This window comes from Syzygium oleosum, unplaced genomic scaffold, assembly GCF_021117445.2.
Source record: "Syzygium oleosum isolate NSW1041296 unplaced genomic scaffold, Sole_v2.1 Sole_v2.26, whole genome shotgun sequence".
Classification (NCBI taxonomy): domain Eukaryota; kingdom Viridiplantae; phylum Streptophyta; class Magnoliopsida; order Myrtales; family Myrtaceae; genus Syzygium; species Syzygium oleosum.
In genome coordinates, this window is record NW_026607510.1 from 3,364,846 (window position 1) to 3,382,522 (window position 17,677).

At 41.3% G+C, this 17,677-nt stretch overlaps 2 protein-coding genes and 1 long non-coding RNA gene across 3 annotated transcripts; 1 reads left to right on the forward strand and 2 right to left on the reverse strand.

Annotated features, from left to right (window-relative positions):
* Positions 1–2,198: 2,198 nt before the first annotated feature.
* Positions 2,199–3,801, reverse strand: LOC130135015 (uncharacterized). Its single transcript, XR_008814512.1, has 2 exons — positions 3,029–3,801; positions 2,199–2,747 (listed from the first exon to the last, which is right to left on the reverse strand). It is a non-coding gene; the product is annotated as an uncharacterized LOC130135015 (long non-coding RNA).
* Positions 3,802–11,948: 8,147 nt separating this feature from the next.
* LOC115682004 (protein TRIGALACTOSYLDIACYLGLYCEROL 2, chloroplastic) lies at positions 11,949–15,386 on the forward strand. The gene is made up of 5 exons (XM_030606128.2): positions 11,949–12,720; positions 12,861–13,190; positions 13,493–13,608; positions 14,815–14,905; positions 15,024–15,386. Exons 1-5 carry the CDS (start codon positions 12,187–12,189, stop codon positions 15,114–15,116), a joined length of 1,164 nt encoding a protein of 387 aa, XP_030461988.1. The 5' UTR covers positions 11,949–12,186; the 3' UTR covers positions 15,117–15,386.
* Positions 15,387–16,107: 721 nt separating this feature from the next.
* LOC115682005 (chitinase 2-like) lies at positions 16,108–17,668 on the reverse strand. Its single transcript, XM_056303198.1, has 2 exons — positions 17,250–17,668; positions 16,108–17,018 (listed from the first exon to the last, which is right to left on the reverse strand). The coding sequence occupies exons 1-2, from the start codon at positions 17,314–17,316 to the stop codon at positions 16,195–16,197; spliced, it is 891 nt and encodes a 296-aa protein (XP_056159173.1). The 5' UTR covers positions 17,317–17,668; the 3' UTR covers positions 16,108–16,194.
* Positions 17,669–17,677: the final 9 nt, after the last annotated feature.

Below are 17,677 nucleotides of genomic sequence, written 5' to 3' on the forward strand. Positions count from 1 at the left end.
CGATAAATAACAATTGTTGGGACGCAATACATATGACTTTAAATTCTAAGGTAAGATGCCACATTTTTCTCAACAATCCATATCTAAAAAAAAGACCAGCTGTCAAATCTTTTTAAGCTAGGCACCTTTCTCCCAAAAACGGCTCCAAGTCCTACTTCATTTCAATAGCATTCACATCTGATCTCACCTTTCTCCCATACATCCTGCAAAAGCACAAAAGCAGAAGACCAAAAGCTTCTTCGATATCCCTTCCGGCATTAAATTTCTTCCTCCTTTAAACAACTACGAGGTCAAAGGCACGCACAAATAATTGGCAGAATCACAAATAACACGACCTTAGCTGCTCCTTCAAAGACAACCAAAGTATTAAGACAATCCATATCAATTTATTGGTAAAATAAAATAAGTATTAGAAAGTCTACCACATATATTCATTCCGCTTCAACTGGTAAACTCTATTTACCAATGATAATCTCCTCATTCAGATAATCCATATCTAAAAAAAAGAAAGATTAAATAAAATATTCACTTATTAGATATATAAAAGGAATTACAATATATAAATATATAAACATCACTTACCCATATCAAATTTTTCTGCATTTTCGATGCATTCTTCAACATCAATCGGCACACGAACGGCTCTTAACCAATCTTGAGTGCAAATCAAAGCTTCCACTACTTTAAGAGTCAAAGAACTTCGAAAGCCGTCAAGTACACGACCCGATGTACTAAAAGTCGACTCTGAAGCAACAGTAGTTACGGGAATAGACAAAACATCCCGAGCCATCAAAGATAGGATTTTATATTTTGAGCCACTAGTCTTCCACCACATCAAAAGCTCAAGATCAAGAATATTTTCATTTTTTTCTTCAAGATATTGATCAAGCTCAGATTTGTTGTCATTGCACACTTGTTGGTTCGAGTGCATAAAGGTTCTTCGCCAAGCTTGGGCGTCAAACTTCTTGATCTTGTTACCTTCACTACCACCGGCATTGGCATTGGAACCACTACTACTAGCACTGAAACTTTGGGCACCAAAATTTCGATCACTTGAAGCAAGAGAAGATTGTTCATAAAATTCATATAAACGCTCCAATGCGTCCTTCACCGTGTAATGCATCTCATTAACTTTCACTTCATCATCATAAATTTGTCCATACAAGAAATTCACATAGCTCAACTTGGCTCTAGGATCCAACACAATCGCAATCAACACCAACATATTCACTTTATCCAAACTCCCATAGTATTTGTCAAATTTCTCTTTCATTTTCATACCCATAGCTTGAAGCTTAGGATCCGAAGCATCCGCCGCATCTTTCAAATATTTATACAAAAGAGCTATCCCTTCAAAATAATCATTTGAAGTAACATATGAACTCCCCGACATTCGATTGGTGGCATCATAGAATATTTTTAGAAATTCCGAAATTATAATGGCATTTTCCCAATCATCATCTTTAGGAAGATCATGGTTAAGCTCACTGGCAAAAGCTGAATCGTCTTCTTCCATCCTTTCAAAAGTTTTTCTAAATTTTATGGCGGTATCTAATATGAGGTAAGTGGAGTTCCATCTAGTGGCGACATCAAGAATAACTGAACCCTTGTAAGTAATCTTTTCACCCTCAATGCAAGATTTAAATGTGTTGGCTCTCATGGGAGAACTCCTTACATACCTAACCACGTTTTGTATACGTGCAATAGATTCCCGTACCGTAGTCAAGCCATCTCTAACAATCAAGTTTAATATATGAGCAGTGCACCTCATATGTAAAACACTACCATCTAAGATCAACAACTTTTTTCTTGAAAGTTTTTCCTTCAAATAACCAATTGCAACGTCATTCGAACTAGCATTAACCACGGTGATTGTGGATACCTTCTTTTCTATTCCCCACTCGTTGATGCATTTCTCCACCATTCTCCCAATCTCCCTACCCATGTGACTAGGCATCACCACAAAATTGATGATTCTTTTATGCAACTTCCAATTTTCATCAATAAAATGTGCAGTGAGACACAAATAATTCAGGTTTTGAATGGAACTCCATGTATCGGTCGTGAGTGCGATCCTATACTTTATCTTACCAAAGTAAGCCTTCAAACAAGTTCTTTCACAAAAATACAGCTTCATACAATCTTTAGCCACTGTAAAACGTTACAAATGTTTAAAGAGAGGTTGTAACTCGGTGACAAACTCGCGAAATCCAACACGCTCAACCAAGGAAAAGGGTAGTTCATCAACTATGATGAACCGAGCAAGCATTTGCCTACAACGTTCTTGATTAAATGACCATGTCGATAAGACACTACCAGTACTAGAACCTCCTCCTGCCTTGCCAGCCAAGTCTACATTACGCGGTGCAAAGAATTTCTGCCTCTTATCAACATTGCAAGGAAACTTCTTACATGTTTTCAAGTGCTTCCTCATTACGGAAGTACCATGAGCAACATTGTACTTTAACTCAGACCCACAATGAATGCACTTCACCTTATATGTTTTTCCATCCCCATCTTTGATTCTTGCAAAATGATTCCAGCAATCGGATGTATATTTCTTATTAAAAAGAGGACAACGAGAACCAAGTACCTTGTTTGTCGCACTAGTGGTAGGGGATGGCTCTTCTTCATTTTCATCGCCCGACAATTCAAATTCTGTGATCGGAGTCATCTCCTCACATCCCTCAAGCTCCATTGACATGTTATCTTGAATTCTTGATAGTTGATATGTCAATCAAATAACACTGGCCAAGCAAACAACACGAGAACAGATTAGCCGAGAGCACTTGAACAATCAATCAAACGACACGAGAACATAACAAGACAGCAGAAAAGAAAATGCAATTTGAATCTCAAGCAGCCATATTCCAAAGTTGCAGCCATAATGGATCTTGAATGCAAAGGATATGCATTTACACGGGCAAATAATAGGAATTGGGATACCTATGTGAAAGAAAGACTAGATAGAGCTCCATGCAACGTAGACTGGAGAGTGACATCCTAGAAGTGGAAGCATATGCATTACCTGCTATAGACTCCGACCATAGTCTTATCTTGCTAACTCTCTCAGCGGAACCTGCAAAAAGAAAGAGAGAAATTAAGTTTGAAGCATACTGGTTTGAAGATAATGAATGTGGTCAGCTAGTAAGTTCTTTTTTTTTTTTGGTCGAAAGCTAGTAAGTTCAGCGTGGAATACTCCAAGCATGGAAATGAACACTTTCTGAAGAAACTACAAAAAGTAATAGAGGCCCTAAAAAAGTGGAGCAAGCGGAAGTTCTCTAATAGTCAAATCAACTACTTGAATAGGAAGCTTTAGGAGTCAACAAATGAGCAGAGCTTGCATCATGACAGGGACAAAATGCAGCAACTGAAAATGCAATTGAAGATCTGTGGAAACAAGGAGAAATGTATTGAGGTATGCGCTCGAATATATTGGCTGAACAGGCGTGACAGAAATGCTGAGGAAGCGCAATGGAATGAGCACATGTTGTTCTCTCTTTTTGAATAGCATATAGTAAATGATATTCTAGCTATCCCGCTCTTAACAACACCGGCGAAAGACAAGCTAGTCTGGACATGCAACCAAGCAGGAGGTTACGCTGTTAAAAGTGGCTGTAGCCAACTCTAGGACATTGAGACTAAGCATGAAGCAAATCAAGCCTCATTGTCCTACCAAACTCCAAAAGCCCTCTGGACTAAGGCATGGAATCTAGAGACTCAACCCAAAGTAAGGGTGTTTACGTGAAGTGTGTGCCAAAATGCCCCACCCACAAGAGAGAACCTATTCAGAAGGAAGATTGTACTTCAGTTGACATGCCGCCTTTGTGAAAAGGAAACTAGTAGCTTTAGAATTATATGTTAGTTGGAATTAACAAGAATCAAGAGTAAGGTTATAGGATCTGGAAGGATCGAGCACGATCAAAATTGCTTGGCTTCAAATTAGGCTTTCTCAGTAACATTTGACTAAAGTTAGGCCCAATTTCTTATGAATCAACAACCTTACATGCTTGAGACCATTCTTAGGGCAACATTGACAGATTAGGGCATGTTAATCAAAATAACATATTCTCCTAGTGGCGACTGGTAAGATCATGAGAGGCTGACTGAGACTGCTCAGAACAAGCAAAGACATAGGTTGTCAACGAATTGCCATCCCCTTTGTCTGGTCGACACAATCAGCAGCGTCGTCTTGCAGTGGTGCTTTCTCTTTCCAAACCTATTCACTAACTTTTAAGAAATGACGACATATCTATGGTCTTTGGCATTTTTAAGCTTTGTTTTCCATTACCGCAATTGCGAATTTGTTGTTTGCCATAGTTTTCTCATAGTTATTGTAGTAGAATATTTATCAGGCTTTTAGATACTTTTTAAAGTTTCTCTCTTAGGTTGGAGAGACAGAATGCAAGAATTCAAATGTTGAGTTATCTCTTGAAGGAGATCTACTTAACGAGCTAAATAGCCATCTCAGAAAATGCTAAAATTTTACAATTTAGGTGTTAATACGCGGAGCTCGCACAGTCGCACAATTTCCTGCGTAAATTCTCGATGACCCCAAAAGGGTACTGCTTGGTGTAGAATTTAACAACATTGTGATGGATGCGTTCTAACATCAACATCTAAAAACATGAAACCAACTCCACACAGAAATATTCCCACACCAAGATTTGATTGCTTACCTAATCCATTTGATTGCTTACCTAATCCGAACTACAATAGAACAACATCGAAGGATAGCCAAAATGGAAAAGGAAAAATCTAAATCAAACATACAATTCCATTCCATACAATACAATCAAACACCCCCCCCCCTCGAAAAGAAGAAGAAGAAGAAAACCTATCATTCACAATAAAGGTGCATCGCCAAATCATCCCCAGATGATTCATTATGATCAAAGCAAGAAGAAAGCTGAAACCTTGTGTAATATCTCCAGTCACACACTCACGCAAAATAAAGAAGTGCACGGGGGAGCCAACGGCTCGTCAGTGAGAACAACACAGACACACGCCATAACTTATGGCGTGAATGGCGAGGGGTTGTTCGAAGACGTTACGTACCAGAGCGACAGAGCTTTAGAGGAGGAAGACGGCGACGAGCCCGAATAATCGAAGCAAATCCACGTGGGGAGATCACAGGACCTGCGGCGAAGAAGGTGGAGTGAGGCGGAAGTGGGAGAGAACCGTGGAAGCGGAAGCGGAAGCGGGAGCGAGGGCGAGGCGGAAGCGGGAGCGGGAGCGAGGAGCGAGGCAAAAGCGGAAGCGGGAGCGAGCTTTGGAGGGACGATTATGGAGGATCGGGTGATTCAGGAGGAGAAGTGAGCATTTGGGAATTAGGGTTTCTAAATACTAAGTTTATGTTTTTGGTTCCGGTTCCGGTTCCGGTTCCTATAGGAACCGCAAATCGGAACAGCCGGTTCCTAAAAATGATGTCCATGGAACCTGGAACCGAACCGGATCCACCGAGTCCGGTTCTCCGGTTCCCGATTCTACCCTGGAACCGCGCTCACCCCTAGACGCATATGCATTTTAGATGTTAATGGAGTGTAGATTTCAATTAGGAATATCGATTTGGGTTTTTTTCGTGAGGCGAAAACTTAGTTTGCGATAGGGGTGTGCAAAAGAATCAGAAACCACCCGAAACAGGACCGGACCGACCGGTTCTGGGCGGTTCCAAGGAGCACTGGTCTGGTTCCCGGTTCCAACTTTTTGGAACCAGACCGATACTATTCAAAAATTTAATTTTATTTTTATAAAAAGTTCAAACTTAACCATTTTATCTCTAATTACCGTGCAAGGATTGGGTTTTATGCAAACCTCTCTGATGGTCTCTTGGTTCCCATTCGATGTGGGACTCTTGGTATGTAATATGTATGGCTTTTCTCTATTGTGTGTCCAGCATTTCATGTGGACGCCTTCGATGTGGGACTCTTGACTTGTCTCTGATATTGTGTCTTCATGCGAATGCCGAGAGTCCCACATCGAATGGCTATGCAAAGATCGTAAGAGGAGTTGTCAATAAAATCCAAATCAAATCTTTTCTCATGTGTTGTATTCTTTTTCTGCAAGTTGGTCATGACAAAGGTATTACTTGTTAAATGTGTCATTCTCACACTTCTAGTTCTTTTGTTGGTAAATAGCAAAAGGTTTCATTGGACCGTTCGGAGCCGGACTGGACCATTGGTCCGATTCGGTTCCCGATTCCATGATCCATCGGTCCAGTCCCCGGTCCTAAAAATTGGGAACTGGTCTTATCAGTCCGGTTCCTAGTTCCACTCAAGAACCGAACCGGACCGAGAGCCGATCACTCCTAGTTTGCGATACCAGTTGGAAAATTTTTGCTAGACGAAAACTAATATGGAATAAATGTATCGTACAGTGCCCAATTTGATATTTTTTACCGCATCAAGACTCCAATATATGTGCACAAAATATTCTCCTTATGGTCGTGTTCAGAAGTAACGCTCACGTTGCCTTTTGATTTTAAATGAAGGGTAAAATTTTGGTCTGTTTGTTTCGTGAAAATGCAAAATTTGAAAAATATTTTCCTAAAAACGATCGCTCATGATACTGGTAATAATTAGTCGATTGGGAAAATATTTTTATCATCGATAATAATCATGTCAAAATATTTTCATAAATAAAAATAATAATTTTCGTTCATTCAGTTTATATGGATATAAAGTGATCATTTTTCGGGGGGAAAATTCTAAAAAGGAGCCCGAAGTGGAGTCATTTTCTCAAATAAGGGCCTGAAGTGGACATTGTCTCAAATAAGGGTATGAAATAGCCAAATCGTTTCAAATAAGGGTATGAAGTGGCCAAATCGTCTCAAATAAGAATCTTTGGCCGGCCGGTGATTATTCCGTCGCCAAAAAAAGGGTATTTTAGTCAAAAAATTTATAAGTATATATATTTTTACTTTTTTTTTTCCTTTTTCCTTTTTTATTCTTCCCTCCCTAGCCGTCATTGCGCCTGGCCGACCTCAGGCGAGGGCAACCCTCGCCAGCATCAGGCGAGGGCTGCCTAGCCCGCTTCGAGCAAGGGTCGCCCTCACCAACATCGGGTGAGGGCGAGGGTTGCCCTCGTCGGATCTGGCAAGGGTCGCCCTCGCCCACCCAGCCCAAGCGAGGCGACCCTCGCCCTCGCCCGACGTCGGCGAGGGCAGCCTCCACTTGACCCCGGCAACCTCCGTCAGCCTTGGTGATGGCCAGCGGAGGGAAGAGAGGAAAAAAAAAGAAAAGGAAAAGAAAAAAACAGAAAAAGGAAAAAAGTAAAAAACAAAAAATACCCTTTGGCCGGTGAGATTAGGTTCTTATTTGAGACTGATATGACCACTTCATGCTCTTATTTGAGACAAGATTCACTTCAGGCCCTTATTTGAGAAAATGAGGGCACTTCATGCCCTTATTTGAGACAAGATCCACTTCGAGCCCTTATTTGAAAAAATGACTCCACTTCGGGCCTCTTTTTGGAATTTTCCCTTTTTCAGGGCTAATTCTAAAAAAGAGCACTGATTTTATCTTGAATGACAATTCTGATTCAAACTTTTTTTGTCTCAATAAAAAGCACTAACTTTTACTCGAGTCCCAAATCTGGTTTTTTTTTATGTGAAATTTTCAAATTGTTTGAGCCAAATTTGGGATTTAAGCTAAAGTTTGTGATTTTTTATGAGACAAAAAAAGTCCGGGCCAGAATTATCACTCAAGATAAAGTTGGTGCTTTTTTTGGAATCAGGCCTCATTTTTGGGAATATATGATAATTTTCAAATCATTTACGGTTAATACCATAAAAAACCCCAAATTGGTACATCTGTGATAAATTTATCCCGAACTAATTTTTTGATCACCAAAAACCCCAAACCATTATACTTGTGACAAATTTACCCTCCGTTAAATTACAATACCACGAAAAATCACAAATTGGTAAAGTTGAGATAAACATAGAGGTAAAATCCCAAACTTTGTCGTCCAACTTAATAATTTAATGGTAAAATATAATGAAAATTAACATAGAATAAATTTATCATATCAGTTTGAGATTCTTAGGGATTCTACACCGATTCGGGATTTTTCGTGCAATTAACCAAATCTTAGGGAAATTGTCAAATAAGGACCCAAAGTGGGTGCCTTTTTTCAAAAGAGGACCCCAAGTGGACAAAGTATCAATTAAGGACCCAAATGCCCAAACTAGTATCAAATAAGGACCTGAGCTCGCCGGCCGGCCAAATGTTCGCCGGCCGGCGACCGGCCGACATTTCCGGCACCGGAATAGGGGCAATTTTGTCCAAAATTTTTTTCTTTCCTTTTCCTATTCTTTTCTTCTTCCCCGGTCGCCGGTCCGGCGACCGGGCCAGAGCTGAGGCCGGCGAGAGCTCGAGCTCGCCGGCCATCTGGGCCAGCTCGGCCGGCGAGCTCTGCCCAGATCTGGGCGAGCTCGAGCTCGCCGGCCATGGCGAGCTTCCAGCAAGCTCCACCCAGATCTGGGCGAGCTCGAGGAGGCCGGCCTCGCCCGGATCGCGTAGTCGAGGGCCCTGGCCATGGCCCTCTCTCTCTCTTCTAACTCCCGCAACTATGGCTACATGATCTCTAAGCTGTAAGCCTTGGTCGCCCAAGCTTCGAGCTCGCAACTATTGCTGCTCCCTCTCTTCTCATTCATAGCTCTTTAACTCCTCTCACTCGTGACCATGTAACTCCTCTCACTCGTGGTTTTGGCCACTTAAGCTTCAAGCTCTCGGCAATGGCCAAAGTTGCTCAAGAGCTTCAACTTCTCGCGTTGAGCGACCGAACCGAGCCGAGCCCCAACACCGTGGCCATGGAGGTGACCGGCCTCATACGACCACAAACCTATGCCTATGCAAGGCTAGCGACCTACGTCAAAATGAATTGACAGAGTCCGCGACTTCCATAGACATAGGTTCTCGCTTCATACGCGTTGTCACCTCCAATCTCTGCTGCTCCTTGAAGTGAGGAAGCCCTCCTTGTGATCATGCCGATGAAGATTTGGCGGTCGGTGACATGGGATATGTTTTAAAACTAAGTTGCCCATTTGAAAGCTTTATTTAAGACAACAGCATTATTTCAGGACTTTATTTAAAATTCTCCCTTAATTTTTTTGACCTTTTAGCCGACCTTTTCGTCATGAATCGTGTTACTTTCGCTCATTTTGCAACCTAGTTATGTTTGAAGATAATCAGAATGGATTTCTTTTTTGCTCCTCCAAAATAGTAGCTACAATCTTTTCTATTACTAGTAGTGAATCGAATTTAGGATCTGTCTGAATTGATTTTCGATTTTTATATTTTGCTTGATCCAAATCTCGCGGCTCTCTCATTTTGACTTTTTAAAATTCGAAATTCCTAAAACTTTTACAATACTTTTTTTATAAAGGAAAATACCACCAAAAATTTCAAATTATGGCACTTATGACAAATTTACCATGAACTTTTTTTGTAACACGAAAAACCTCAAATTATGCCACTTGTTACAAATTTATCCTGAACTTTTTTTTGTGACACGAAAAACCCCAAACTATGCCACTTGTGATACATTTACTCCACAATACTTTGGCCCAAGGGCATTTTCGTCTTTTTCTTTTTCTATTTTTTTTCCTTTCTTCTCTCTTTCCTTTGCCGGCCATGGAGGAGGGAAGCCGGCGAGGGCCGCCTCACCTGCGTTGGGGTTGGGCGAGGGTCGCACTCGGTTCAGGATAAATTTATCACAAGTGGCATAGTTTAGGATTTTTGGTGGTATTTTCTCTTTTTATAATTTGTTTCAAATTTAAATAATATATTAAATTTTGATGGGAAAGCAAAAAAGTACTTTTAATATAAATATAAGTAAACAACGGGCCATTAATTCAAAGGTATGCATGTTCGATATCTGCCACGTACATATAATGTGAACACCCTTCTTAATTTTTTTCTCAGTGTCCGAACTCACCATGTGACATTTTCAAACTACCATGCAGCCTATGACTTATTAAAACCTATAGTTTTAATTATTATTTTATTCACCAAATAAGATTCTACAAAAAAAAATACATAAATCTCAAACATGTTATTTTTGAATTTTCAATTTGTTACGGTTATTAACCTTCGGTCATAGTTCTCTCCATAATGGCCACTTAAAATCCTACGTGGCACTAGTACAAGTTTGGGAGTATAGGCGAGACAAAAAAAAAGTTTGGAGTATCGATGTCCCGGGGGCAAAATTCAGGCTTTCTGACAGGATTAACCAATTGTTTTATTTTAAAATGTTCAGGATGTCCATTTTTATGTGAGGTGTATAATTTGTGACTTGTTATAATTAATTTGTAAGCTATGATTACTCTCATGGAGACAAATCTTAGTTTGTAGATAACTTGTAAATTTGGTGGATAAAAATTAACAACTTTTGGTATAAAACTAAAGATTAAAAATGGGGTTTCATATTATTAAAAATCCAAAATTAATATCCCATGGCACATTCACTCTAAATCTAATTTTCGCCTCATAAATAATTTCAAATCGGTATCTCACGAGGCATCTCCTCAAACTAATTTTTGTCTTACCAAAGAAAATTCCCAAACCAATACCTCATCAAACACGTGCTTCAGACTACCTTGGTCTCGCAAAAAATCCAAACCAGCACCCTTATCTAAATCCACCCTCCGTTAAATTGCATATGGAATTCTCCATATGAGTCATTATCAAGTGTGTTGACAGATATGCATTTTAAGGGGATATTGGATGAAATGTTGACGAAGTGTAGATTTCAATCATAAATATTGATTTGGGTTTTTTTTCGTGAGACGAAACTTAGTTTTTGGAAATTTTTTGTTAGACAAAAATTCATTTGGAATAAATGTGTTGTACAGTGCCAAACCACATCAACCCTCAAATATATTTACACAAAATATTCTCCTTATAGTCGTGTTCAGCAGTAACGTTCGCATTGCCTTTTGGTTTCAAATGAAGGGTAAAATTTGGGTCTACTTGCTTCGCGAAAAATGCAAGATTTAGAAAATATTTTCCTAAAAACGATTACTCGTGGCACTAGTAATAATTAGTCGATTGGGAAATTATTTTTATCATCGATAATAATCATGTCAAAATATTTTCATAAATAATAAAAATAATTTTCGTTCATTCAGTTTATATAGATATAAATGGATCATTTTTCAGGGCTAATTCCAAAAAAGAGGACCAATTTTATCTTGAGTGACAATTTTGATCCAAACTTTTTTTTGTCTCAATAAAAAGCAATAATTTTTACTCGAGTCCCAAATTTGGTTCTCGTGATGTGAAATTTTCAAATTGTTCGGGCCAAATTTGGGATTTAAGCTGAAATTTGTGATTTTTTATGAGACAAAAGTAAATCAAGGCCAGAATTGTCAGTGAAGGTGAAGTTGGTGCTTTTTTTGGAATCAGGCCTCATTTTTCGGCACTTATGATGATTTTCAAATCATTTAGGGTTAATACCACGAAAAATTCAAAACCGGTACACCTGTGACAAATTTATCCCGAATTAATTTTTTGATCGCCAAAAATCCCAAAACCATTATACTTGTGACAAATTAACCCTCCGTTAAATTACAATACCACGAGAAATCACAAATTGGTAAAGCTGTGATAAACGGAAGGTAAAATCCTAAATCGGTACTCCCATTCTTATCCAACTTAACAATTTAACGTCAAAATGTAACGAAAATTAACGGGGAATAAATTTATCACAGATATATCAATTTGAGACCATCAGTGATTCTATACCGATTCGGGATTTTTCGTGAAATTAACCGAATCTTATTTCCATTTCTCCCGTCACCTTTCAGTCAACCAAATCATGTAAAAAGCAAAGAGTGTCTCTCCATTTCTTTCTCCCATCAAACCCATCATCAACCAACACCATTGGAGCTGAATTCCTTTTCTTTCTCCTTTTCTTTCTTGTCTTCTCCCATTCTCATTTTTTCCCTGATAACTTCGTCCCCACGAGCGTAGCCTTCTTCATCTCTCAGCCCGCACCTCCTAGGTTTCCGATTGGATTCCGGCGACGATGGGTTCCGTCGAGCCGGGGCTCCGATCTGCGGCGGCCGCGGCTCTCAAGTTCGCACCTTTGGCCCTCCGGTCGCCGTCGACGTCGTTCTGAAGCTCTGGGTTTTTCCCCGTTCGTGTCCCGAGGGTTTTGGGGTCTCCCCGTTCTTTGAGTACGATGGTCGGCCGCACGCTTGTCCAGGTTTCGACCGGCCCGACGTTGTTGAAGCTGAATGCCCTCCCCGCTCGCGCCTCTCCGAATTGCTTGCCCTGCCTCCCCGCCGAACCCCAGAAGCGCCGGCGCCGGGTCCGGGCGGCGTCGTCTTCCGGCGACGCGGGGCGCGCGCAGCAGCCCCCGCCTTCTTCGCCGGAGCAGCAGAGGAGGAGCCCGATCGCGGCCGTGCTGGACGTCCCTCGCACCATCTGGCGGCAGACGCTGCGCCCGCTGAGCGATTACGGGTTCGGCCGGAGAAGCGTCTGGGAAGGCGGGGTCGGGTTGTTCCTGGTGTCGGGCGCCGTGCTCTTGGCGCTGAGCTTGGCTTGGTTGAGGGCGTTCCAGATGCGCTCCAAGTTTAGGAAGTACCTGGCCGTTTTCGAATTCGGTCAGGCTGCGGGAATCTGCACGGGAACGCCCGTGAGGATAAGGGGCGCAACTGTTGGAGAAGTGATCCGTGTCAACCCGTCATTGAAAAGTATTGAAGCAGTTGTTGAGGTAAGGTCGATTATCTCATCCAATTGGCTTTCTGTTTTGCTGAGCATTCTGAGAAAATCTATGCTGTAGAGGAAGGGTCGTGATATATGCGGTGCCGCGATGTAATGTGGATATTGCTTAGTCTGTCTTCCACACTGTAGGTTGATGATGAGAAGAAAATCATACCTCGAAATGCTCTCGTAGAGGTGAACCAGTCTGGTCTTCTGATGGAGACTTTGATTGACATTACCCCTCGAGATCCCATTCCGACACCATCGGTAGGTCCTCTTCATCCAGAATGTGATAAGGAGGGTCTCATCATTTGCGACAGGCAAAAGATAAAGGGTTATCAAGGTGTAAGTTTGGATGCTTTAGTGGGGATATTCACCCGGCTTGGACGTGAAGTCGAGGAAATCGGCATTGCTAGAAGCTATTCGCTTGCTGAACGAGTTTCCTCAGTTATTGAAGAGGCAAAGCCACTTTTAGCCAAGGTGTGACATGCTGCTTCTGCTTTTTTGTTCGGTTAAAGTGGTTATGTGGTTTTTGGGTACTTTTTCTACTATTTACCCTTGTTGCAAATGCTGCAAGCGTGTTACTTGGCAAAATTATGCAATTGCTCATGAAAGTCCTAGACATGAGTAATCGTCATTATTACTAGACATATTTCTCCCATCTTGCCCTCAGTTCGAAGTGTCCTCCTTGCCGCTTGCTTCCTGCTGTTGTACCTAGGGTTACCTTTATTAATGAAATTCTCATGTATATAATTAGCATTTCCCACATAGCAATGTTTCAGATAGAAGCCATGGCCGAAGATGTCCAGCCTTTACTCGCTGAGGTTCGTAATAGCGGTTTGCTGAAGGAAGTGGAGAGTTTGACAAGAAACCTTACACAAGCCTCTGACGATTTGAGGTAGGCGTTCCCAGCTTACGACACAATTTGATTCATGTGGGTGTATTCGCCTGTTATATGTGATTGACACTTTTGCAGATTTTAGCATTTAACATTATAAGACCCCATCCAAGTTTTCTTTGGTTTTATTTCAGTTTCTGTGGGCCCCAATAGTGGAGTGAAGAAGGCATAATTGAATTAACGATCTAGGATCGGGCTCGGTTTTCATGATATTTGTCTTGGTAGTCTTGGTCTCCTTTATCCATGAAACGTTTATGCTCCACTTGGCTTTGAGGGATATAGCTCAGTTGATAGAGTTTGAGCTCATTCTTATGGACTAGATGTCTAGTTGTTTAGGTGGTGGTGATAGTATTTTGCGTCTCAACGAGCTGCTCACTTTTTTCTGTAATTAACTTACTGGTGAAATATATAAGCCCTTTTATTGTATCTTAAATGACTCTATGCGAAGAGAAAATTGTAGTTGGTGGTGTTCCATATGAAGGCATAGTTGGAACAAGTTCGTGCAATTATAAAGTAACATGTTCGTGTATGAGGGCAGGAATATTCATCAATTCTCTTCTGCCAGTGCAGCAGCCATTTACCACTGTCCAATGCCATCGCTATTTCATTTTTAACTTTTTTGTTCTTGTCCTCTGCCATGCCGTTTTTATCTTGTTCCAATGCCATCAAGAAACTGTAGATAGTGGTGATGATAGTCGTACCTGACCAGACCAAATAACCTGTATTTAATGACCAGAAACACAGCTTTTGCGCACACCCGTCTCTCTGGGTTAAATGCTTGAAAAAAAGTTATTCAATATTTATACTGTCTAAGAAACCGACCACCAGTTGTCTAGGGATGAGGAAAAGCTGCTTTTGATAACGTGCTTGGTAGTTTGATTGAAAAAGTTGCATGATTATCTTATGATTAGGATTGCAGGTTTAATTTATTTTTTTTTTAAAAAGGGCTTGGACGTGTGTCATAAGCAAGATTTTACCGAAACATAGTTCACATAATTTCGTGCTTTCAATTCGTCTTTTCAAATACCATAAGTGCTTACCCATGCTTGCAATTAGTCTTTAGAAGGATGCTGGCAATTAGTCTTTAGAAATATTATGAGTGCTTACCCAGCTTGCAATGAGCATCTCCTTCTCTTAGACCCTCCTGCGTGTGTTCACCCACCAAGTTCTGGGAACCTAAACTGTCTAGAATTCTTCTTTCTACAGAAGAGTGCACTCGTCTATCATGACTCCAGAGAACACTGAACTGATTCAAAAATCAATCTACACTCTAATTTTCACGTTGAAGAATGTTGAGGTGAGTCTTACTATCAGCTTTACAATGCTGCATTCAAACCCGATGAAGTTCAGCATAACTCCTCATCGGCAAGTATCCGTATGAGAATTTACCTTTCTTCTCTTTCTGTATTGTGCAGAGTATAAGTTCTGATATATTGGGATTCACGGGCGACGAGGCTACAAGACGAAATTTGAAATTGCTTATCAAGTCCCTCAGCAGGCTATTGTGAAGACTTGCCTACGAGACAAAGTGATATTCTGAAGGTGGCAGGCCTCTTAGCATAATTTTCGGGTTCTGTTTCTGGTAATTAGGTAGGTCATGTGGCTGAATCCTCTGTTTCTAAGGATGGATGGGAGGGATGGGCCGATTATTATTTTTCGGTGATAGTTTGGGAGCACGAGCACAGTCTTAAGAAAAATAGAGGCTTCTGCTGCATTGATTACCCTATCATGCTTTCTTTTGCTTTTTCAAGTTCATTTTCCTCTATGACTTACAATTTAACATCATTTTGGCTGCATTTATGACTGACATTCATCCTGAGCTTTTAGAGTCTTGGTGGTCAGCTTTTTGATGTTATAGATTGTGGAAGCACCTACCGTGTTGACCTCCCTCGGACTTGCAGGGCATGCTGGGAGTCTTTGTGTGCATTAACTCGATAATCGGATGATTCCTTAACCCCAAGCTTACTATTTATGATTCTACATTTTGAAAAGTCTGCGTGATGTGAGTTTACACCAAACTCAATTCCAATAAGTCAGGTCAAATTGAAGGTGCTGAAACCGTGGATCTCACAAAATTGTAGCTGGCAAAAGTCTAATCCTTTGTACAACAAGACCGATGAATTTGTGGGATTGACCCGGCATTGTTTACTTTCCTAGTGATTTACGGCAATTGGGAGTGACGTTGATCTTGTCACTTGATTTGTTCATTAGGGTGTTGTGGCTTCAACTGAAAAAAGCTCGAAACCTATTGAAAAAATTTCTGCTAGCCATAATCGAGTTTTGAAGGAACTGAAAATGTTCCTCAAATTTATCTATTAAGTATAGCTCTAGAGATTTGACTGAAATAAGGGTTTTAAGGTTCCATACGGGTCTTTATCTTCACGATTCTTTTTCTATGCAATATGGTTCTTTCGCGATCATGGCTAGCAGAAATTAACTGGAAAAGAACTACTATTTCATACTCTCAGATAGTTCATTTTCCTGAAGACAAATGGTGTCTTTACTCTCGGAAAAATGGTTATTTTAACTAATTGGATAGGGTGGTAAGGTGCCCTGAAATTATTACAACCTCAAATTGGTTGATAGTCACACACCGGTTGAATTAAGTAGGAACTCCTGTGATTTTCTCTCATAGCAAAAGCCATTCGACAATGATGCGTCGGCTGAGAAGATCATGATCCCATTAATTTTGAACCCGTTCTCTTGCAGAAGACTTAGAGCGTCGAAAAATATGTCCCCCTGAATCCCTCTCCCTTTAACTTCATAGCTAGGGAGCAGCTTGTCCTTGTCGAACTGACTGGCTCGGAGCTGAAACGCCTCCAAGTACCCCTTCGGGGTCCTGACTTTGTCGGTGTAGAATTGGTGGTTAACATAGTCGATGACGTCCCTGTACCCATCGAAGAGCTCGATGTAAGGACCGGTGGTGAGGCGATAGGGAGCGATGGTTGCGGTGGAGATGACGCTCTGGTTCTTCAGGAGGGTGATGAGCTCGCCGATGCAATAGGCAAAGCTCGTGTTGCCATGCTTCGGGAAGTTCTCATAGTCGATGTCGATCCCATCGAGATGGTAGGTGGTGGCCAGAGACTTGAGAGATGAGAAGGCATTTGAAATCCATGCTGCAGCATCTTTTGGGTCATACCAACGGAGCACCGTGGGGCCTAGGCTCCATCCAGAGAGGCTGGCAAGCGCCTTGACGTTGGGATGCTTTTGCTTGATGGCGGCAACGGAGTCCGGGGTCAATGTGGGTTCCCAGTAGGGTGAGAAGACCCCATCTTGGGGATTGCCCGAGGAGTCGGCATCGATGGCGAAGCCGAGGATGAAGTAGAAGTCTAGGCCATCTTCGACGGGCACAGAGTCGAACTTCACAGCCGCTCCTGAGGCTCCGATGTACTCCATCATCACCTTCCCATCTGGAACAAAGAGGCATTATATCGGCGCATTGCACAAAACGGGAGGACAAAACGGAATAAGGAGAAGGCGATGTGTCGATCATTGGTTGTCGGGACAAACCTCAATATCAAACTACAACAAAAAATAATAGTAGAAGATCGATATGACGTTGTCCATGGAGAAGCAAAAGTAGCCGAAAACTGCCTAATGTTTTCAAGAAACGGAGAGGAAGAAAAGCAGGGTCGACTCACCGCAGCCGAGTTGATGGACGAGAACTGACCCAAGAAAGCAGAAGATCAAGTGATGGAATTTGACCATAATTGATCCTTCTGTGATTCAGTATGTGCTCGCAGGTTATGACTGACTAATGAGATGCAAAATTTATAGTTTCCAAAGATCAGCAGGGATTTGCCGGCCTTAGTCTTAGAAGTGGACTTGAAGATATCCGGATCCAGCAAAGTGAAAGAAGACAACAACAAAAGGAAAGCCGGAAAGAACTGTCTTGAATAAACATTGGTTTTAGGTAATTACGTTGTTTTTCATGTGGAGCTGTCAACGTTAATTCTGATACTGTCGACAGACTGCGCAATGGCAATATCCGTCCATTTTTAGCTTTGATCGAGGTCGGATGCGGCCAGAATTTAGAAGCAAGAATGCTGCGTTTTCACCTAAGGATCAA